Genomic DNA, 23,095 nt, shown 5'->3' on the forward strand with positions numbered 1-23,095 from the left:
ACCCTTCACAAAATATCTTTTCATAAAATATCTTTTCATATCTTTTCATATCTCATCATATCTTTCACAAAATATCTTTTCATTTGTTAATCGAATAAACCCTTCCCAGGGCAGAAAACAAGAAAGATGGATGTAAACGAATTAAGTTTTTTCTTCGGCAGACAATTCTTCCATCATTCGTCAGAAATTAATATTCTGCGTTCAGCAGTATAGGTTAAATACCAAATATTTGTATGTTGTATCTCTAATTTAGAAGCAGCAATTGTTGTTTATTTTTTAAAATTTAATTTTTTTAATTATAATTTTACAGTGTTGAGCATAATCTTGTATGTCTTAACAATTAAAAAACTCCTTGAAAAAGTTTTTTTTGCAATAACGGACCCTATTTGCACAAATTCATAAAAGTGGACCCTGGTTGAAAGAATGTGAGTAATTTTTTCACAATTTCACGAAAAACGCACCTTTCACAAAATGTCTGGACAGACCGTTGAATACATAAACCTTAGAATTATTAAGAAGTAAGGCAAGTAAAACCCTATAAATCCACTTCACTAAACCAAGAATCATACATTAAATGACCACCACTCGAAAATATTCATGCACAGTCTGGAGCAAGTTGGCACCTCTGCATCAAGATTTGCTGCATTTTATACATGTTTTGCAGGTTAATTTTATATTGTTACCTAAAAATTTTATTAGCAGGGCTAGGATGTTGATAACCTAAAAATTCTTTTAAAAAAATTAAAAAATAGTTTTAGAACGATAAATTATGAGTTAAAATTAGAAATGATATAGTTCAACATCAACATTTGTTATTGGAGGACATTTAAAATGACAAGAATGCTATGACAATAATGCAAAATGTACACTAATTTAGATTTAAAAAAAAAAAAACTAACTCAGTAAAATGCTCTTGAAATGACATATATATATCATTAAAATTTTATTAAAAAAATCTTAAATATGAATTATTGACCAAAACTTTAAAAAAGGAAAAGAAAAAAAAAGCAGCTAAAATTATAAAAATTCAGTGATACTAATTAATAGGATGCATTTATCATCAACTCCTATTAATTAGTATCACTGAATTACATCATAATCACAACAAAAAGAAATTACATAATGAAATTATGAATGAAAATAATTATGAATGAAAATGGATGAAATTATAGTGGGGGAAAAATGCATGACATTCCTCAAACATCTTTACAGCATTCATTATATAACACTGAAAATATTTCAGCACTCATTATTGTAGCATTTTAGCATTGGCACTCCTTGGCATTCTGCTGTCCAACTAATTAAATGGTACCCAATGGTTTTTACTTAAAATTTGGCTCACTATAAATTCACATGACCACACACATTTTCACACAAAAAAGTGCACCACTCAAAAACTCATTCAAATAAATAAAATAAAAATTATTACACTTCAAACTACTTTCCTGAATGGCTTGATTAGATATAATTTTTCACCATCTGGACCAGTATAAATGGGTGCTCTCTTATAATGTTCTACGAGTTCATCTAAAGAATTAAATCTCCGCTGACCAATGCAAAACACGCCATCCTCCATGTGAACACGGAAGTGCTTGTTTTTAGAAGACGCCTTCAAAGACACAGAAAAATCCCCGGCCTAAAATTAAGGTTAAAAAACACATTAGAATTTGAGACACAGTATAAAAACATACATGAAATAAAACATTTTAAAATTTGGAAACAAATATCAGGGGTGGAGTGATTGTAATAAAATGTGAAGAAACCGGAAAATTTTATGTGCAAGAAATCGGGGTTGGGGTTTTGGACGTCCTAAACTAGTTTTGGACATGACATGTCGGTTTTAATGTCCGAAACTGATTAAAACTGTTCAAAATCTTGAACTTCGGTAAAAGGTAAAAATTCTACAAGTGTAACCATTGCACATATAATTATTTCATATGTTAATAAATATTTGATACTGATAAATATAACATTTTTAATAATTTTTAGAGACTTTTACTACTTGAAACTAAAGATTCTTTATCCTCACCTCACACTGATGTATTATTAAAAGTAACCTGAAAATAAAATTTCCATTTATTCGTATTGAACAAAATACTCTTATTTCATTTTTTTTATAACAGCCTACCCAATTTCAGGGTTTACGGCTACTAATGTTCAATTTCATAGCCTTGTAATTTAGAACCCAATCCAGAAGACGAGGGAGCTTCATGGAGAACTTTTTGATGGAACTAATCTGCATGGAGAGGAAAACCTTCCATGGTTAGCCTGGCGGCAAGGTGACTCTAACCAATGATAAGTCAACAGCTGAGGATATTTCACGTCAGCATTGTAGTCAGTGCGAGCCGGGTGTGGAATTCGAATCAACCAGCTATGTCTGGGATCGAGCTCGGGTCAACTCATTGGGACACGAGGGCTCTAACAAAATACTTAATATTTAGAAGTTGTGACACATAGTGCACGAACATTTTTAACTAGAGATTTCAATTTATCACCAGCCCAAGCAAGGGCCCGGTGCAAGCTGTAACAATATCTTATATAAAAAAATTTCTGGATTTTCAATACCACCAGAACAAGTGTAATAACTGCTACAAGACGATTGAAAACTAACTTGGATTGACGAAATTGGCACAATAAAGCATGTCAAAGAGATTATTAATCATAAAAATGCAAAATTTGACACTTGAAGGTTGTTAATTAGACAAATTTAAAAAATCAGGATTTTCAAAAACAAGTGGAAATACAAAGCAATACTTCTGAAAAAAGTAGCTTTTATTTATAGCAAAAATAAAGCACATCAATAGTGATTATTAAACTGCATGATTTGAAACTCGCAAGACGCAGTAATACGGTATTATAAATATCTAGATTATAAAAACTATGAGAAAATCAAACAATAACGGCTGAAAACCTGATCAAAAAATTACTTGGATTAATGACAAAATGGGAATGGGCATACAAAAATGTAGATTTCGAAATTTGCATCTCAGAATAGAATCATATTAAAAATATGAAGATTTTTACAATTATGTGGAAATACATCTAATTAAATTTTTTTCTTTTCAAAAAAAAGAAAAAATTATAATTTTTGTCATTATGTTCAGGTGCTGCTAAGGGTCGCACTTCAACAGTTGCTTAGCCGCAGGTTGTGCACCCCTACCGTAATAAATCTGTTCAACCTATAATATTAGGCCAAAGATATATGTTGATGTGTGGCTATGTCAGGTAACATATTTAATAATTACAAATACATAATTAACACCCCCATAGCAGAATTTTTTTTGGCTTCATGCGACAAACTTCTCTAGCACTAATATTTTACCTTAAGATACTTTTAATTATAACAATTACTAATTTAAAGTAACAGAAATGTGTTTACGGAAGAAATTATAGAAAAATTATAAATTGTAAAAATTAATAATTGATTAAAAATTAATAATTGTAAATTAAAACTAAGAATTGTAAAAATAATATTTTTTGAATTACAATAAAATAGGCGATATTCTCGAATTTTGCAGGCGGAAAAAATGCACTAATTATTTCCTCATCACGCGAACAGGACTCTTTGAAAAAGAGATACTCAAATAAGTGTATGTAAAATATGGTGTTATTTAAAGAAAAAAAATGATGAAAGAAAGATTATCATTTCTAGAGTATCTTTTAAACTTTCGTGATTTCAGATTTTTTAAAAAATTAATTTGAAATTCTAGCTGAAGTCAGTTATGACAGTTTTTTTTAAAAATCTCAAATGAGAAAAGAAAAATCATGATTATTTCTTTCCTCTCTGATGCACTAGAAAGACATCTTTGAAAAAAATTCTACATAAAAAAAAAACATTTTTCGAAAAGTTATGCAGAAAGGAAAACCAAAATTTTTCCCTTTTCAAAAGAAAAATCTTTCTGCAAAAACTCTGTAACACTCTGTGATAATCAGGGTTGGGGTTTTGGACAGGACACATGAGTTTTACTGTTTTAAAGTGTCCTAAACTGACTAAAACTGTCAAAAACCTTGAACATTGGTAAAGGGTAAAAATTTTATATTTATAACACATAATAATTACATAAATTAATAAATATTTGATACTTTTCATATAATTTCTTTTAAAAAGAAAATAATATAATAAAAAAAGACTTACTTTTGAAGCTCTACAATTCTATGAACAACAAGCGAATACCTTAATCTTTAAATATGAATAAATAAGCTTTTAATACTGATAAATTATGTTTCTGCATAAGGATAAACAATGCAATATTAAAAATAATAATAAACTTTTTTAATAAAACAAAAACTTGTCTTCATTTTGTTAATTGATCAAAAATTAACAACTTATTTATCTCAATATTAGTTTCAAATTGCGACATAAAATCAAGAAAAGGGTTTTGGACAGGACAGTTTAAGCCGTGGATTAATCCATTCTGTCCGAAAACTTGCCCACTCCGGCGACAATGTCACCGAAATTCTGCCATGAGGATTAACATATAAATATATAGATGGAAATAAAAGAAAATTTATTCGATAAATAATTTTTCTCTAACTTACATTAGTCTCACTCTCTCTTATTACGAAATCACCATCTTCGGCCAATTCATTCAGCATCCTATCACAGTCATTACGCGTTATGCTTCCGATGTACCAAGGCCTGTCGCAACTGTTTTTATTTCGCTGCTTAACCATCGGACAACCCCCGCTGGCCTTTGATGGAGTTTTACAAAGTTCATGTTGGGCACCATTAACTGAAACACCCACAATGGGGTTATCATCCATCTTCTGAGGAGTGGATTCCGAATCACTAGAATCTGTAGCACTGCGTCCCGGAGACACTATCTGCAAATAATTTTTAGGCACCAATCCGATCTGTCCAATACCGTTGCGGGCCCTCCACCAGTCAGGGTCGTTCAGAGGGCGCTCGACGACCTCGAGCTGCTCACCTTTCTGGAAACTCAGCTCCTCGTCACTCTGCGATACGAAGGGGTACAAAGCGACAACAATATCATTTCCTTGAAGAACGTTTTGATATGTTGCAGTACTGATCGGCTCTTCGTCGGGAGGTAAGTTGCAGGAAATGTCAGGCACATCTTTAGGCTCCTCCAGCACATAGTTGGAAGGAAACCATCCAACCTGCAAGTTGCAACTCTCTCCCTTCCACCAACCATCGCTAGATTTCTCCATCACCACAACCCTACTTCCTTTCACCAAAGAAATCTCATCTGCTTGCTGAGCTTCATAGTTATATTTAACAATCGCAGTCGTATTTAAGCAAATCCTATTTGCTTGAGCAGTGACACGGGGTGAAATGTCATTTATGTCAGTCTCCTTTGATGACATTTTTGTGGAAGGGGAGGAAATTTTGGGCTCACTTTTTCTTCTTACTCTCTTACGAATACTATCAAATATAGAAGGTTTCTCCCTTTTTACATAGTTTGATGGAACAAATCCTGCTTGATTTCTAGAATTTTGAACTTTCCACCAATGTTTACTGTCGTCTAAAAGGACGAGACGTTCATGTTTCTTGATATCTAGCTCCTGGCCGCCCTGTGCTTCGTAGTCATATTTTGCAACTACGTAAACTTCTTCCATTGTTTTACCTTAAAAAAAAAGATTATTTAGAGATAAAAAAAATTGCAACATATTTATAAATTTTCAGTTTAAATCAATAGTGATTTTAAACTAAGTTAAATGAGGTAGTATTTATCACCGAAATCAATTATTTATTAAAAAACTGCTTCGTTTATAAATTCAATATCTGAGCTCTGTAATATATATTAAAATCATAATTATTTGTGATCACTAGGCACAATTCACAAATGATGTCATGCTCGTAGGAGACTTTGGGGGATCACGAAATTGTCACAGTCAGACTTGGAAAGAAAAACTTTCTTTGCACTCAAAATCTCAATTAAAAAACTTTATGCACATATTGATCTCATTTTGGTGCAATTTGTTTGAAAAATACAGATTTTTCTCAAAATATTTAATTCCTATAGAGATCCTTATTGATAGTTTGACAAAAAATCAAAGTAGCTGAGGCAAGGTTTGCGAGGCAAAGGTCAATTTATCGGTAAATCCACATGGTTTTCTAACCTTTTTTTCGGCAGTGATTAATCGTTTTTAGACCCTTTCCCTACAGTTTTTGAAATTCAAACATCTTTAAAATGTTATTACTACAAACCAGGGGTAGAAATTTTTTAAAAAAATTACTGGTCCATAGGACCAGTAACTAAGACATTTTACTAGTCCGCACAAAACTTTACTGGTCCGTCTACGCGTTCCTATTAGCTGCAAATAAAAAATAATTAAAATTTTTGATTGAAAAAATGATTTTTTTTTTAAAAAAATCATAAATTTTTGATTTAAATCGCATTTTATTGATTAATATTAATTTTGTATAAAAAAAATTTTAAAAAAAATTGTGAATAAGCTCTTAAATAGTTTAAAGTAAGATCGTTTAAGTTTCGTAAATTCGAGAATAGATCGGCTGCGAGGATAGATTAACGGAGATCGGCTGCGGCGGATGGTGGTCCGGCGGACCACTGTTTATTATTTTATGCTCGTCCGACTCCCATTTTAGTGGTCACGGACCAACGGACCACCGTTAATTTCGAGCCCTGCAAACACACGTTGTACTTGAACTAACACTTCTTTGAAGCATTCAATTCAGGTGGATTCCATCATTATTTCACGCTGTTTGATGATAATTTTTCTGGAAGCTATTTATTGTTCAAAATTTGAGCTAGATTTCTTATTATTTAATGTGTTAGATTTGTGAGGGATTTATCACTTTTTCACGCTGTTTTATGATAGGTTTTTCGATAGTTATTTATAGTTTTATCTGACCCTTTCACATGATTTTTCCAAACTAGATGTTAATCAATGATATTATGACGTTTGATTCATTTGTAATTTCCCATCGTCAGATGATATTGGGTCATTTGGGAAGTTCGTGTCGATTCTATTATTAGCATGAGCTTTACAATCAAATTTTGAGTCACTGTTTTCATTTCTTAAGGCATTTAATTTGCAACGATTCCGTCAGAATTGACGTCCTCTGGTGATAGTTTTTTTAATGTTAATTATCATATTTTCGGCCTTATACTCATGGTTTTTCAAACTCCGTTTATATTTAATATGTTATTACAACACAGGACCACTGTTATAGATGCAACAGTTATAAATTTTTAAGGCATATGATTCGCCACGAATCCATCGTAAATCCACATCGTTTTAGGCCATTTTCACATGTTTTTTTTTTCTATTTTGATAATTTTCATTAGATGCTATTACAACAAGCGAGTTTTTTGTGTGACTCCCTAAGAGTCACTTTTCGAGATGTTCAATTTTAATCGATTTTATCGTAAATCCACAATTATGGATCATTTGTTGTTTCTTGACTATTTTCTCATGGTTTATTTCAATTTGATGGACTTAATAGAATGTTATGGATAGTGAATTTTCTTATTTTTGAGATCACTTTTTTACGCACTTCGACATAAAACATTTTTATAAATTCGAGAATTGGGCTCATTTTTAAAGCTAATTTACGGAATATGCAAATTTAACTGTGGAATTATTTTTAATTCAAACAAATTATCTTAAACAATTTTTTAACGATAAAATTAAATACTTTGTATATTTTAGGTGTCTTAAAAGTTTTGCAAATATTAGTGAACAATGCCCTTTTTGCGATAGGTGCCTTTATTTAGGGGAAATAGTGTCCTTTTCACTTACCAGCTTTTTCAAGGTCTAGAATGAACACTGATCTAAAGAATAACTGCCAACTCTTCTATATTTTGTAAAAGATTTTAAAATATTTCAAATTAAAGTCACCAGCAATGAGGCTTTTACCTGAACTCCAATTGCAATATTTATCCTTTAAAAAATTTAATAACAGGATAATAATAATCTTAATAATAATAAGAAGAAAAGATAAATACAATACTTAAATACATTCTGAGAATGAATTTAAATGTTTAGTTAAAAAAGTCACTAGCACTTAAGCTATTATCTAAATTCAAATTACAAACATTATTACGTCTGAAAAAATGAATCAAATGAAGAAGAATTTCCATAAAAACTAAAAAAAGAAACTTTTATCAGAGAAAAAAATAAAACAAATAGAAAACGCTAATTTATGAGAACGAAACCATTAAAAGCATATTTTTAAAAAAAAGATACTGAATAAAGAGAAATCTTAAATATCGCAAAACTTATTGATGTGACAAATTTTTATATCCGAATTTAAATTAAAAGCAAGTAAATTAACATCTCACTTTATAACAAACCAGCAATTAGTTTCTTTACTGCTATAATATAAGCACAAGAAATAAATCAGTCAAAATAAAAATAAGCATATTTCTTGAAATCGCTCTTAGTTCATTAACAATTTTATTATATTTTGACAATTAATATCATAAATGAAGCTTACCACTTTTATTGTTTGACATTTCTAAAACAAATATTAAGGAAGTAATACAGCAGCTACCACGTTAAATACAAAGATATTAGAATTGAATAAGTCAGTATGATCACAAAACTGAAGCAATCATCTTAAATTTTAAAAATTATTTAGCCTCATTCATACATTAAAATAATATTTTCCTGTCTCTGATGTCTCCTCTATGAATCACAAATATTGGTTAGGTAACGGTTAATAATTTCAGAGCTTTATACCTACGTTTAAACGATAAGCTTCTAGCTTTCATCTAAATAAATTGACAGTTAAAGTGGAGTAAAACCTTAACAACCGTAATATTTGTAAACAAAAACAAAAATCCATCTCCTGAGTGTTTTCGAAGTATGGGCTTGAAAAATGATTCCTGTTTTTCATTGTTATGAGTTTTTATTTTTACGAAAATTAGATAACGATCCTGAATTCTGGCTCAAAGTGAAAACCAATGTTTTAAAAGACAATGATTTTTCGTTAAAGGTAACAGAGAATCCTGATTTGTGATCTATCAATAGTATTATGTGTTCCATTTAATAAGAATCATAATTTGTTTTTATATATATATCTATACAACTAAAGGTTGTCTAAAGCTCGATAAGTCGATAATTCTTGTTACTGTGTAATCTAGTATAATTGAGTAAAAATCAGTTTAAGAAAGATCTGCATGTATAAATATGGGAGAGATCTCGGACAAAATACTCACCAAGTCGGGCAGCGGTCCGTGAGAAACTAAAAAGAAAAAAAAATACAGAAGGGACCATCTGGAAAGGTATATCTCCTAGCCACCCCCCGGGACAAACATCTACATGTTTTTGTTTTTTTCTTAAATTTTCAAGTTTGAATTTTATTTGGCGATTGTAGTTGGCGCGACAGATCGCGATTAAATATGAGGCTTAATTTTTGTAAACTTAATAAAAAAATCTAATGCATTTAGCAAAAGAACTGATTAAAATTATTTAAGATAATGTTAAATCTTTTTTGCATTACTTTAGAGATCAAATAAGCATCTAAAGTGGTAAGCCACACTTTTTCCAAAATTCTAATTTTTTACATCAAACTGTTCCTTTTAATTTTTTTCTTATTGATATCTTATTTGTTTTGTCTTTCATGTTAACAAGAATTAAAATAAAATTATATCACAAGCATATCTTGTTGGATATATGAAAATCACAGTGATATTTCTGAAAATTGCTCTCCTGGATAATTAAGAAATAAAGCTTTATTATTTCTCCTCAAATCCTTCATTTGTGAAAGCTGTAAAATATTTTAAATTCTGGTGTTTTATGTAAAAAAAAAAGTAATTGAAACCTTACGTATTGGCACATGCATAAAGTGAATTGGATCACAGCTTTGGCTATTGTAATTGGCTGAGGGCAGGTGCTGCTATGGAAATATCTCCAGTAAAAACATTGTTTGCACATTTAGCATATAACAAACTCTACCAATTCTAGCGTATCATATTAAAATGTTCTTTTAAAAATTAAAATTAGTCACTGTTTTGGGAGACTTACTGAATGGAACCTGAGACAAAATGGATGCCAAGTCTTAGCTCTTGCAGAGCTGTGACATATGAGAAGCTAAAAATTAAAAAATAAGAAGAAGCACTACCACCTGGGGACATTAATTATATCAGTATCTATTTATGCCAACTAAAAGAGCCAATGTGTCAGAATATTTATTTTCTCTAAGTTGTAAAAGTTAAAAAAAAAAAAATATGTAGAGGTATTCCTGAGATGGTTGTGTGTTAAACCTTTCAAGTTGGTTCCCTTCTGAAAGGTTTTTTAATTTTTCACAGGCCAGTGAAAAATTAACAGGCTCAGAAGTCACCAAAACTTGATGATTATTTTGGCATAAGCACTGATCTGAAATTCTTCCTATCTCAAAAAGAAAAAAAATAATAAGCAAATAAATGAAAAATTAAATAAATAAAAGAGAAAACTGGTTACCATCTTTGAAGAAGCCACTATGTATTTTTATAATTTTTTTAAACTACCAAAATCAGGCTGTGATACTTTCAATTCACAATTTCATTTCACAGAAACTAGATTTTGATAGGGAAATAGCACCCAATATTTTTGTCTAAATTTCTAACATTTAATCGTGAAGTAGCATTTAAAAAAAAATATTATTGCTTGACAGAGCCGGATTATACCTTTCGTAGGCCCTAGGCACAGCCGTTTTTGGGCCCTCCCCTCCTTCCCCCACTCCTCCCCTCTTTTCAAAATATATGCTAATATTTTCTTGCATATTTTTTTACATTTTTATTAATATGGATTTTAATTTACAAATTAGTTTATCGAACTTTATCTGCAATACCGACATACTGCCGATATTGCAGTTGATATCGATCTAGTTAGTTCGATCGATAACTATGTAAACACTTCACGTCAACAATACAACAACAAATCAGCAAAGAAAACAGTGAAATTGATAGTGAGATTAATTACAAGAAATATTTATACTACAAATAGCTTCATAGTTTTCATGATACTACTATGATAACTAAGTGAAGGAAATTAACATTGTCAAAAGTAAATCTTCTGAAATTATGAATGCAGAAGGAATTATGAATGCAAAATTATTATTGAAATTATGAATGCAGAAGGAATTATGAATGCAAATGCAGAAGGAGAAAGATCTTTCTCCAGTTTAAAATTGATAAAAAATTATTTGCGTTCAACAATGAATCAAGATCGTTTGGCATCGCTCGCACTTATGTCTATTGAATACGACATTTTGCGTAGTTTGGAATTCGACAGCATAATACAAGATTTTGTTGAATCCAAAAATAGCAAAAAAGTAATATATTAGATCATAAGATTCTGTTAAATAATTTATTACCGAAAAATATTATATTTTTATTTGTATCTTCATAATTTTGTGCAAAATACACTTGTTGTTTTTAAAGCTAAATTATTTTTGTCAAAAAATTTTCTTCTCCCAAGTTTTTCGTAGGCCCTAGGCACGTGCCTAGTGTGCCTATAGGTTAATCCCACTTGTATTATATATATAAAACTTGTATTATATAAATCCCACTTCTGTGTAAGTGTGGGATTTATATAATACAGTACAGAACCCGTTATCCGGAAATCAGAAAACCGGAAAACCAAAAAACCGGAACGAAATTCGATAAATTTTCCCGCCATATTTAAAAAAAAATTTTTTTTTCCTCATAAGATTTTAGGATTTTTCGTTGTTTTTTGAAAGATGTTTACCTTACCATCATTTTGGAAATAATCATTAGTGTATTACTCCATCGTTTTTTCTTCTTTTCAAGATTATTTCCAAAAAAAATTTTTTTTTAGTTGGGTTTAACAATAAAAAAACGGCTTTTTGTAGCGATTCAGAAAACCGGAAAAATCAGTTATCCGGAATAGCGATGGTCCCGATCATTCCGGATAATCGGTTCCCTACTGTACCACTTGTATTATATAAATCCCACACTTGTATTATATATATAAAAAGAAATTCAATCTTCAAATGTGGCTCTTTAATAATTTTAGTTTTCATTTGTACGGATTCTAATCCGCAATTTATTTGTAATTTTTATATTGATTTATCATATTACTGTATTTCTATAGTCTGTACCCAATACTCTGTGGTTTGTTGCTGTTACAATATCTGAGACCAAAGATAGATTTCCTTCATTTATCAAGAAGACTGTATTAACAAATCCTTTTTATGCACCTTCCCCTGCAGGTATAAAATGATTTCCTACATTAGAAAGTTATTAATATTCTTTTTTTACTGACCGAAAATAAGAAGATAATTAAATTTAATTTCTTTTAGATTGTATTTTGACCAGATATCTCCAGTATCATGACTTTGTGGAAATGCACCTTGACAGTATCTTTAAACATGGTGAAAACTGCACTCTTCCAAAAGAAGTACTATTTCGACTATATTATTATCATTGTATTACTTTATTTCGGCAGTACAGTGTTTAATGTTGTCATATTTTTTAAAAGCTTGTTTAATAACGATATTAATGATGATGTAACACATTTTACAGATATCACACAAGTGAACTTTTTTAGTGAATCTTCAAGGGGGGGGGGGAGGGAATTTAATATATATTTTCAAGGCTTATTTAAAAGGCCGTAATATATATTTTTTTGGTTTTTCTTTTTGCAATGAAAATAAAAATTATTCTAAGGTAAATAATTTGTTATTTACCATAAAATACTCTTATGTTTTTATATACAGTACAGAACCCGTTATCCGGAAAACCAAAAAACCGGAACGAAATTCGATAAATTTTCCCGCAATTTTTAAAAAAAAAATTTATTTTTTTTCCTCCTAGGATTTTACTTTCTTTTTTGAAAGATGTTTACCTTACCATCATTTCAGAAATAATCATTAGTGTATTACCTCATCGTTTTTTCTTATTTTTAAGATTATTTCCAAATATTTATTTTTTTTAGTTGGGTTTAACACTAAAAAGCGGCTTTTTGTAGCGATTCAGAAAACCGGAAAAATCAGTTATCCGGAATAGCGATAGTCCTGATCGTTCCGGATAATCGGTTCTCTACTGTATATATATTAGAAACATTTACATTTTTGTGGTTTTTAAGTCTTTATTACTACATTTATTTGGATATCATATTGTTTGTATCATTTGTTTGGATTGGTTCTTCACAAGATATTTTGCTTTATTTTCTTTTTCTTTTATTTGGCTGAATATTAAGCTGTTAAAAATTTTAGTTAAAAAATAATGATAATGAATTTATTTTATGTTATTGCAGTCATTGAACAGAATTTTAATTAAACAATTAACAGCTTAAAACTGTGAATGTTTTAAATTGTTAATTAAAATTATTTATTTAGAATATAGAAGATACTTTCATAACATTTTTTTAAAAATTGTTTTATTACTTTAGAAAAATTTTATTCAGTCACTACTATCTTTAAAAATAGGACAAATCGTGTTTATAATTCTTCTTTTTTTTAACATTAATAATTAAATATATCATTTAAATTCACAGTTTTAATATGTTAATTTTCATGCAAAACATTTATAAAATTGAAAGTGTTGTAATTTCTTTGTTCTAGCTCTTCAGGTGCCCAAACTTGAGAATCCTCTCATTAAAGTATAATTTCTTAGAAGAGGTACCACCCGATATCGGAAAGTTCCAGAAACTGGAATATTTGGCACTGACAAACAACAGACTCCAGAACTCATCCATCCCTTACACTCTGGCTTTCTGCAAAAAGCTAAAAGTTCTGTACTTAGATTATAATCTCTTGGATGCATTACCTGGATTTCTGCTGGTAATGCCCAGCTTAAAAACTGTACATCGCCATGGCAACCACAACTATTTCAAGGCTACATTCATGTGGTACCACACGGATGTGAACGAGAGGATCCTAGCCATTCCGGGTAGTGGATCGAGCCAATCCAAACTGAGATCCCTGAAGTTGCTCTCTGCGTCGGCCATCATTGCAGCCAAGTTAAACTTCTTTGTTGATACATGTGTTCCTTCTTTGCTCAAAGATTACATTTGCAGTATTTATTATGATTTTAAAATATGTTATAAGTGTTTCACAGCCAATCCCAGATCCAAAGCAGGTAGGTATCTCTTAAAGGAATAAAAATATAATGAAGATAGATTTTTATTTAACCCTCCGCGTACGGCTCAGTATTTATACTTTCCAATTCTGAAATAGGAGGCCATTTTTTTGTTTTCTTTATCTGCATTAGCTACAATTCACATCTTCATCAGTTGTTTTAAAATAATACAAGAATTTTAATAGCTTTTTACGTTTTCAAATAATATACATAATATGGCGCCCGCTATTTCAGCGGGAAGGGTTTAAAAGTTAAAAAATTCAGGTGATATTTTTATTGTTGGATGAATATAATTTTTAAACATTTTGTCTCAAAAAATGTTACGGAAATTTTGTAATAAAGCAGAAAAAAATAAAAGAAAAGCCCAGATTTATGGAATCACTTTCTTCATAATCAAGATATTTTTGTTTGTTATTCCCACATATAATGCCGCTGGCACTCAGCAAATCCATATTTTACATAAATGCTTATTGCATGAAAGAAAAACAAAAAGTATCCAAACTCATACATACGCGGGAGCAAAAATTCATGCTAGAGAAAAAAATTCTTGAAAGCTCTAGTGGCACCTAGCAGCAAAAATAACCATCAAATGATGTTTTTTTTTTTTTACCTACACGTGGAAATAGCGGGATCAATGTTGAAACAAAGAGGATAAACTCTGCGCCTGCGATATTTACGTGACCCGTAGTCAGGGTCGATACTGATACCCCCGCTCAAATCGCGAGAGCCGTACGTGGAGGGTTAGATGTACTATATTGTATATTTTGCTTTTAAAACAAAACTCTTAAAATTTCTTAGTGAATATATGAAAAATACATAAAATGTGTTAATAAAATTTTCAAGGAATATCATGAATTTAGCCTTATCACCTTTATTATTATTATTTTTATTATTAATATAACGTTGTATAGTGAAGCTCTAAACCAGATTGGCTCAAAACTGTGACCTATATCTCAGCAGTTAATCTGAAAAATTGGTCTACACCAGAATTATATTCTCCTGGGAACATAATTTTCTAAAATTTTAAAAGCTAAAGCTTTAAATACATAAAATTTCGTAAGCATAGCTTTTGGAGATACACTGTTATAAAATTAATTTTTTAGACAAACACTTTTTGCTTTAACTTTAAAAATATTCAATAGAAATAAACAAAATTTTTGAACTAGTTTTAAATTTGATAAAAATTGCATGAGGTAATTGAGGTAAGCATTTAAAGTAGTATAATTTTTAATTATTGAAGTAAATTTTTTAATTAGCAATTTTTTTAAAAAATTTCATAATATTAAAGTGAATATCACTTTTGGTAACTAATGAAAATAGTCGTATTTAAATATCTTGAAAATTTAAGAAGTATGAAACAATTTACTCAGTAGTTTTTGCAAATGTTTAAAAAAATTTCTGAATGGCGAAGGTTGTAGTGTGTTAAAATTTATACATATGTGGCATATATGTCTAATCAATTAATTTTAAACATCTGTTTATGCTGATTCATGGGTGAAACTTGTGTTTTATTTTATAACCGTCATTGAACAGCCGACCCAATTTTGGTTTTATGACTACTAATGTTCAACTCCTTAGCTTTTGTAATTTTGAATCTAATCCAGAAGACAAGGGAACTCCTTGATCAAGTATTGGGGGAAATACGCCTTCGTGGAGGACTTCTTGATGGAACTAATCCGCATTTGCGTTGCTTGGAGAGGAAAACTTTCCAAGGTTAGCCTGACAGCAAAGGAAAGCTAACCCATGATCTATCTACCACTGAGGATATTTCACATCAGCATTCTAGTCGGTGTGCAATTCATATTGACCAGCTATAGCTGGGATTCGAACCTGGTTCACCTCATTAGAAGGTGGATGCTCTATCCCCTGAGCCACCATGGCTCAGGATCAAGAATTGAGAATAATTTGCCTTCACAGAGGACTTTTTAATAAAACTAACCCGCATTTGTGTTGCATGGAGAGAACTTCTCGTGATTAGCCTAATAGCAAGGGAACTGTAACCCATGATCTGTCAACCACTGTGGATATTTTACATCAGTCGTCGGTGAAAGCTGGGTGCAAAAATCACATCGACCGGCCATTGCTGGGATTCGAGCTTGGGTCACATCATTGGCAGGCAAACGCTTTATCCCCTGACACAGCTCAAACTTGCTAATTTGGAATACTCTTTCCAAATTTCAACGGATTTTGCCAGTCTATTTTGTATATCCTGGATGTTGAAGTTCCAAAGATTGGCCAAAGTTGCATCCGCGTTGCATAAATGAAAAACGGACTGCTAATACAAGAGCGATTTTTTTTTTTTAATATTTTGTCTGCAAAAAGTATGCTGTATTTTTTTTTAGGAACAAAAATAAATTTACTATTAATCCATACTAATAGATTTTTCAATTAAAAGATTGTTCTAAAATGTTTAAAGAAAAGAAAAAAAACTAATGAACACTTTAAAACAAGTTGCTTTAATTATATTTCATTTTACACTAAAAGAAAATAGCATTAGAATTTTTTTTCTTGTGTTTGAACATCCTCTGCAATTGTTCAACAATAGACGATAATAATGACATGGGGTAAAATACATTATCACTAACACCTTTTAATTTATTTCGAATTTGAGTTTTCCTTATTTTTAAATGCACTATGATTTTTCGCAGGTTATAAAGTCTACACCTTCAAGAATCCTTACTTGGGAAATTTTTGTGTACCTTTCCAACATTGGGCCTGCAGCCTAGAATGTGCCGAGGCCATTGAAATACCAGCCCGGGAAGAACAGCTGCTTGCGGCTATGGAACAAGACAGAGAATATCACAAGCACATCCAAGAGGCCCACAGACCCCCCTTTGAACATAAAAGCCTTGTCGATAACTTCAACTGTTCCATTTTGTGATTTTGTTTATCTCATTTAAAATATGTACATTATATACATAAAATGTGTGTTCGTGTATAGAATTTTAAAATATATTTCTGTATGACTAAAAATATATCTTAATTATGATTGTTTTGTAGACTAAGTCATTTATTATTATTTATTCCTAAATTGTCTCATACGATGCTTACGGATTATTTTTTAATCAATTTTAAGATCTGAGTACTTTATGAAATGTTTACATAAATAAAAAAAATGAACATTTTACTGTAAATTTTTCTTGTTTTCTTATCGTTTTTTATGTAAATAAAAAAATTAGATTTTTATACTAGGCTTGCTTTCAAATAAAATAAAGAAATACATAATAAGCAGTTAATCTGAAAAATCAGTCTATACAAGAATTATATTCTCCTGAGAACATAATTTCTAAAATTTTACTAGAAAATTTTAAAAGCTAAAGCTTTACAATTTTAAAATTGTCAGTTATTTGAAAAAGAACCACCCATCATCTCATAAAAAGGTGCATAAATCTTGTATGCATACCATTTTGGATGTATTAATTCAATGGTGGAAAAACTATGCCACTTTTAATGATTACAACTGGCATATAAATCAGATCTGGTATTATGGGAAGGCATAGTTTCTCTTTTATTATTAAATTCTCTCCATCTTGGAAGGCTATAATTTAATAAAATTAACTCTCGTTTAAGATTAAGTAAATATTGCACCTAATGAACTAGGTTCGACTGTAATCAATGTTGTTTTTCAAGTTCTGGTGTAATATAAAAATATATTTCTAAAAATAATTTTAAATATTTATTGATGATTAAATGTTACTTTGTTTAGAGACTTTATTTAGAAAAAAATTAAAACATGTTATAAAAATGTTATGTTTTTTATGGTTTCATAAAATCATTTATCAAAATAAATAAGCATTTTTTTTTGCCGTCAAAATAAATAGAAGGCCGCCTGCTTCTAAATTTTTATATGTTTTTCCCCAAAAAATAAAGCCTTTTAAAAGAAGCATGCAATGAAAAAGATTTATTATGCCGTATAAAATAACTTTTTTTTTTAAAAAAATTCCTCCAAATTTTAAATTTACAAAAAGAAATATGCTCAATTTTTTTTAATTGGAGTGCTCTTTAAAGTATTATAAATAATGGTATCAGTAAAAAAAAAAAAAAAAATATTTTTATATTTTGTTTAAAATATTCATTAATAAAATTGCTTGTAGAATTATATATTAAAAGTATTATATTGTATGATATTTAAAAAAAATAATTCTCATCAATGAAAACATAAGTTTATTTTTTCAATAAAAATTTTTATTACTTTATTCATACTGGTCTCATGTTAATTTTTTAAGATAAATAATGTGACTTTCTGATATCATTGAAAAGTTAATACAGTAGGGAACCGATTATCCGGAACGATCGGGACCATCGCTATTCCGGATAACTGATTTTTCCGGTTTTCTGGATCGCTACAAAAAGCCGTTTTTTTATTGTTAAACCCAAATAAAAAACATTTTTTTTGGAAATAATCTTAAAAAGAAGAAAAAACGATGGAGTAATACACTAATGATTATTTCCAAAATGATGGTAAGATAAACATCTTTCAAAAAAGAAAGAAAAATCCTAAAATCTAAGGGGGAAAAGTTTTTTTTTTTTTTAAATGGCGGAAAAATTTATCGAATTTCGTTCCGGTTTTTTGATTTCCGGATAACGGGTTCTGTACTGTACTTATATGGTCTTATACTTGAAGATACTATGTAAGAACTTTAAAGGGAAAAGTAGTGATACACTAATAAAGTGATATTTGTGCTGATAAGGAGTTGTAAGATTCCCAAGTTCCCTTTTTTTCATTTATTTTTTTTTTTAATCCAAAATGAAAGTAACTAAAATTTTAAGTAAAAAATTAATCAACAAATTAATACTTCCAAATTACATAAATTAGTTACTTCATTTTTTTCTCCTATAAAAATGTAATATTTAAGTTTGCCATAGTAAAGACAATTCTGTTTCTTTTCTTTTTTTAAAATAATTGAATTTAGTGTTGATGAATATAATTCAGAGATGATGAATGGGAGAAATATTTATTGGCTGTTAATGTCAAAATGATAGGTTTCTGTTTTTTAATCACAATCTTGTCATTTCTATCTTTTTTTTTTTTTACTCACCAGTTAATCCTTACATTTTTTATAACTGCACAAATCAACTAACTATACTTTCTGAAATATCTTAAGTTTAAATTTCAAATCACTAGGTTCAATCTCAGATTTATATACTTTTAATAAGTTTCCTAAATAATAAAAACCGCTAAACGACAAATTTTATTGACATAAAAAATTTACCTATACGAGAAAATTTTTTCTCATACTATGCAGGGAATTTTAGAAACAATGATTTATTTCATTACATCTTCCCTTTTTGATTTATGAAATTAATCTGTGCAGCTCATATATATTTCATGATGATATCAGATGAACTAGTTTAGTGGTTTTCTTAGTGGTATTCCTAGAATGGCCCTAGGGTTCCATGGGTTAGGATTTTTTTTTAAATAGCAACGGTTTTTGAATACAGTATTTATATTCAGATCCAATCAATGATCTATTCCTTATGTTTGTCCTTATGAAATTAGATAATGTAAAATGACAATGAAAAAATTGCAAATATTCATAAAATAAAATAAGCATTTTAAAAAATATAATTCATTGAAGAAAAATAACATATTAAACAAATTATGAAAAAGGACAAACATTTATAGAAAATTGAATTAGTATTTCCCACCAAGATTTAGAAAGCGAAATAAAATTAAATAATTTACTAATGAACTCTGATTTTCAACATACACCAGGTTTGTTTAAGCTGTTCATATGTTACAGTGAATGACAGAAATTAGTGGTTGTTGACTTCCGGTGAATGTTGACAATCACATAGGTCACATTTGGCAAATCTGAAATATATAATCGGTCTAGTTAAGTGCCACTGTCTGGTATGCCCTTCATCAATCTTTTTATAAGGTCAAGTGTCACTGCCCAGTTTACATTTAACAGATACTCTGAACATTGATGTTTCTCCTAATCTATCCTCAGCAGATATTAAAATATAGCGTAAATATAATAATATCAATAAATAAATTAATATCAAATCGGATGTGACAAATATTTCGGACATTCACCAAACAGACTATGAGATTGCTGACATTCACTGTTGAAAGTCGACATAATCTTGATTTTGGCCATTCACGGAAACATATACACTACCAAAAACTAAACTAGGCATAGCTACAGCAGTGTGAATTCAACAGCCAGATATAAACTAACTTAGGAAAAATAAAAAATTATTAATGAAAAAACGGTAAAAAGTTTCATTCTTGTTATTAAATATTTAAAGTAGACTAATATTGGTTAATGCGCTTACAATTATCTTCATATACTTTAAAGTCTGGGTTCTGTGGAAAGAAGGTTAATCCTAATTCCAGAGCCAGAAAAAATTTTGAACTAGTTAACAGAAAATATTGCTAGCCAGAAACTGGATCTCTATATACCAGACTGGCACAGGATTAAAGTCATGTTTTCTTTAAGACTCAAAAGCACACTCTTCTATGCCACATGAAAATGTCATAGACAAGATTGTGATCGCTCAAAGCCGATAAAATTTAGGCCCTTAAAAAGGAATTTAATTTATGAATTTATTCAAGTGTGTTAAATTTTAACATTATTAAAACACAATTTATGTTGTAATTTGTTAATCATATTTCCATAGCTAGAAAAATTTTGAACCTCTAAATTTGTTTACAGAAAAGAATGATGGTCAGAAACTGGATCTCTATATACCAGACTGACACAGAATTGAGGTCATGCTTTTTTTTTAAGACACAAAAGCACATCTCTTGAGCAGCAAAATAACTTGGGCCCTTATTGGACCAATATTCAGAAATCTTGGCTCAATAAGGTTCAAAGGGTCGATATTTTTCCAATATGAGCCCTATATAGAATTGTCAGATTCACCCAATATTTTACTATCACTTTATAACCAATATCGGCCCGATATAGAATTGTCAGATTCACCCGATATTTTATAATTATTATTCAACCAATATAAGCCCTATATAGACAGGCCGATATTGACACTGCATAGGACCAATATTAAATAAGTTAGTCATCCCAATATTGGTCCCTCAGAGCATGTTCATATGGAGTCATGTCAAGCCCAACTGGGGCCAAGACATAATTGTTGCTAGGGTTCTATGCCACATGAAAATGTCAAAGACAAGATTGTGCTTAGTGGGTATGGAACAAGGACAACAAAATTTAGGTGTCATTAAAAAAGAATTTAATATATGAATTTATTCAAATGTATTAAATTTTAACATTATTAAAACACAATTTATGTTGTAATTTGTATCACTTTCTCTATCGCAATTGAAATACAAACTGTAGCAAAAAATTTCAAAATGCAGCTATATTTCGCTAAATCCAGGACTTACGCACATCAGCTTAATTGTAAATAGTATTATGGTAATTTATTTAAAAACACTTATTTTGAAAATATATATTTGGCTTTTTATTTCTCATGCAAATAAAACATACATAAATGCAATTGCATCTAATTATTGCGAAATGAGATAAAGTATCACACTAAAGCATTTTAGTCATACAACCACGAAGAATCTATAAATTATCTCATTTCTTTTACAGGTCATAAAACAAAACCAATCAGTATAGCAATAATTTATTTTAGTATTTCCCAAATTAAGTCAATAAAAATGTTCTCATGAAAAACAGGAAATTATTTATAAAAATCAGAAAAAAAATTATAAATATTGATGCATTTAGCCGTTCCTTAATAGTGATATTTTATTCATTTCTACTTCAATGCAACAAAACTTAATCATTTTTCTTTTTTATGTTCAATAAAAATAAGTTCACAAAAATTTATAAAATAAAATGTTTTATGTATTATTCAAAAAAAAAATAAAAACAATCAAATCAAATTTTTAAAATATTAAAAATAATTTAGAAAAAAATCAAAGGAGACGAATTTAATTGTTAACACCAAAAAGAATTTTTATTCAAAAATTAAATATAAAAACACCTCTGCAACACTCGCTTCATAATTAATTAATTAGCCTACAACTGTTAACTAATCGACAGAAATTATTTTCTAATTATTATGAACGATGATCCACCTACCTATAAATTGCAAACCAATAACTTTAAAACAATAGTAAATATAAAATGATTTTTTTTAAGATTAATTTGTCAACATACCTTTAGTATTATATATACAACCAACATTTACTTCACAATAACAAAACTCAAAATCTTATATAGATAAATATATAATTAATTAATTAAGATATTTATAAGCAGTTAAGAGTCTTAGTTTATACAAAATTAATTCTCAATCAATTCAAGTTGATCCAAGTAGTTAAAAAGCAAATAAATGAGCTAAAATAAAATTATAGGTAGAGTTGCTCATTATTTATGTTTGTAATGTATATACTACAACATATAAAGACATTGTTTTATGTTATAAAAACCTATTATTAAATAAGTAGTTCATGAGGCTTTATACTTGAATTTTGATGCTAACTAAATCTGAAATTCCATTGCAATTACTATTTTTTTTAAAATTTAGAATAAAATTCAAAATTAAAATTGCACTGTCTATTGAGTTACAATATAAAGAACTTTAGCTTTTAGTTGAAAAATATTTAAGATTTAAAAATTGTATGTAAAATTTTTTTTAACTTATGCTGACTTCAGTATTTTTTAAGCATATAAACAATAATAATCTAAACTTTTTTTTTTCAAACACAAATGTAATTCATAAGATTTTTTAAAATAAATAAAATAACACTTTAATCTTAGCACAATTGGTTTACCAAAATTATACACTAAGAGCTAAAAGAAAATGGTTTTTAAAAAAAACTGAAAATAAATCATAATGACAAGGGTCATAATGAATTTTCAAATAAATTTTTTTAACACAGTTCATGCATAAATAATTTTAAGACTAACATTCAACAAATATACTCAAATTATAAATAAATTTTTATAAATAATTATTGTATATACAATAAAAATGATTTATATATTTACAAAAAAAAAAAATTTAATAAACTAAATAATTAAAAAAAAATTAACTAACAAAAATAAAACATAGAAATCTCAATATAATAATTTTTTTCTAATAAATGCTTTTTTTTTTACAAG

The 23,095-nt window shown here is 29.1% G+C and overlaps 2 protein-coding genes across 2 annotated transcripts; one reads left to right on the forward strand and one right to left on the reverse strand.

Moving 5' to 3' along the window:
• Nucleotides 1-302: 302 nt before the first annotated feature.
• LOC107453056 (SH2/SH3 adapter protein dreadlocks) lies at nucleotides 303-8,646 on the reverse strand. Its single transcript, XM_016069726.4, has 3 exons — nucleotides 8,423-8,646; nucleotides 4,540-5,585; nucleotides 303-1,636 (listed from the first exon to the last, which is right to left on the reverse strand). The coding sequence occupies exons 1-3, from the start codon at nucleotides 8,439-8,441 to the stop codon at nucleotides 1,433-1,435; spliced, it is 1,269 nt and encodes a 422-aa protein (XP_015925212.1). The 5' UTR covers nucleotides 8,442-8,646; the 3' UTR covers nucleotides 303-1,432.
• Nucleotides 8,647-8,731: 85 nt separating this feature from the next.
• LOC107453057 (uncharacterized) lies at nucleotides 8,732-17,146 on the forward strand. Its single transcript, XM_016069727.4, has 5 exons — nucleotides 8,732-8,923; nucleotides 12,025-12,142; nucleotides 12,233-12,330; nucleotides 13,496-14,012; nucleotides 16,661-17,146. The coding sequence occupies exons 1-5, from the start codon at nucleotides 8,807-8,809 to the stop codon at nucleotides 16,891-16,893; spliced, it is 1,083 nt and encodes a 360-aa protein (XP_015925213.1). The 5' UTR covers nucleotides 8,732-8,806; the 3' UTR covers nucleotides 16,894-17,146.
• The last annotated feature ends 5,949 nt before the right edge of the window (nucleotides 17,147-23,095 follow it).

This window comes from Parasteatoda tepidariorum, chromosome 8 (assembly GCF_982258835.1).
Source record: "Parasteatoda tepidariorum strain Cologne lab strain chromosome 8, Ptep-v5.0, whole genome shotgun sequence".
In the NCBI taxonomy this organism is placed as follows: domain Eukaryota; kingdom Metazoa; phylum Arthropoda; class Arachnida; order Araneae; family Theridiidae; genus Parasteatoda; species Parasteatoda tepidariorum.

Excerpts from the sequence above, each read along its gene's own strand:
- LOC107453056 (XM_016069726.4), bottom strand. Across the intron at positions 1,637-4,539 it reads TAAGAGAGAGTGAGACTAAT|GCCGGGGATTTTTCTGTGTC; the intron begins GTAAGTTAGAGA and ends CCTTAATTTTAG.
- LOC107453057 (XM_016069727.4), top strand. The coding sequence starts at position 8,807 with ATGATTCCTGTTTTTCATTGTTATGAGTTTTTATTTTTACGAAAATTA. Across the intron at positions 12,331-13,495 it reads ACTGCACTCTTCCAAAAGAA|CTCTTCAGGTGCCCAAACTT; the intron begins GTACTATTTCGA and ends TCTTTGTTCTAG. Across the intron at positions 14,013-16,660 it reads CAATCCCAGATCCAAAGCAG|GTTATAAAGTCTACACCTTC; the intron begins GTAGGTATCTCT and ends GATTTTTCGCAG.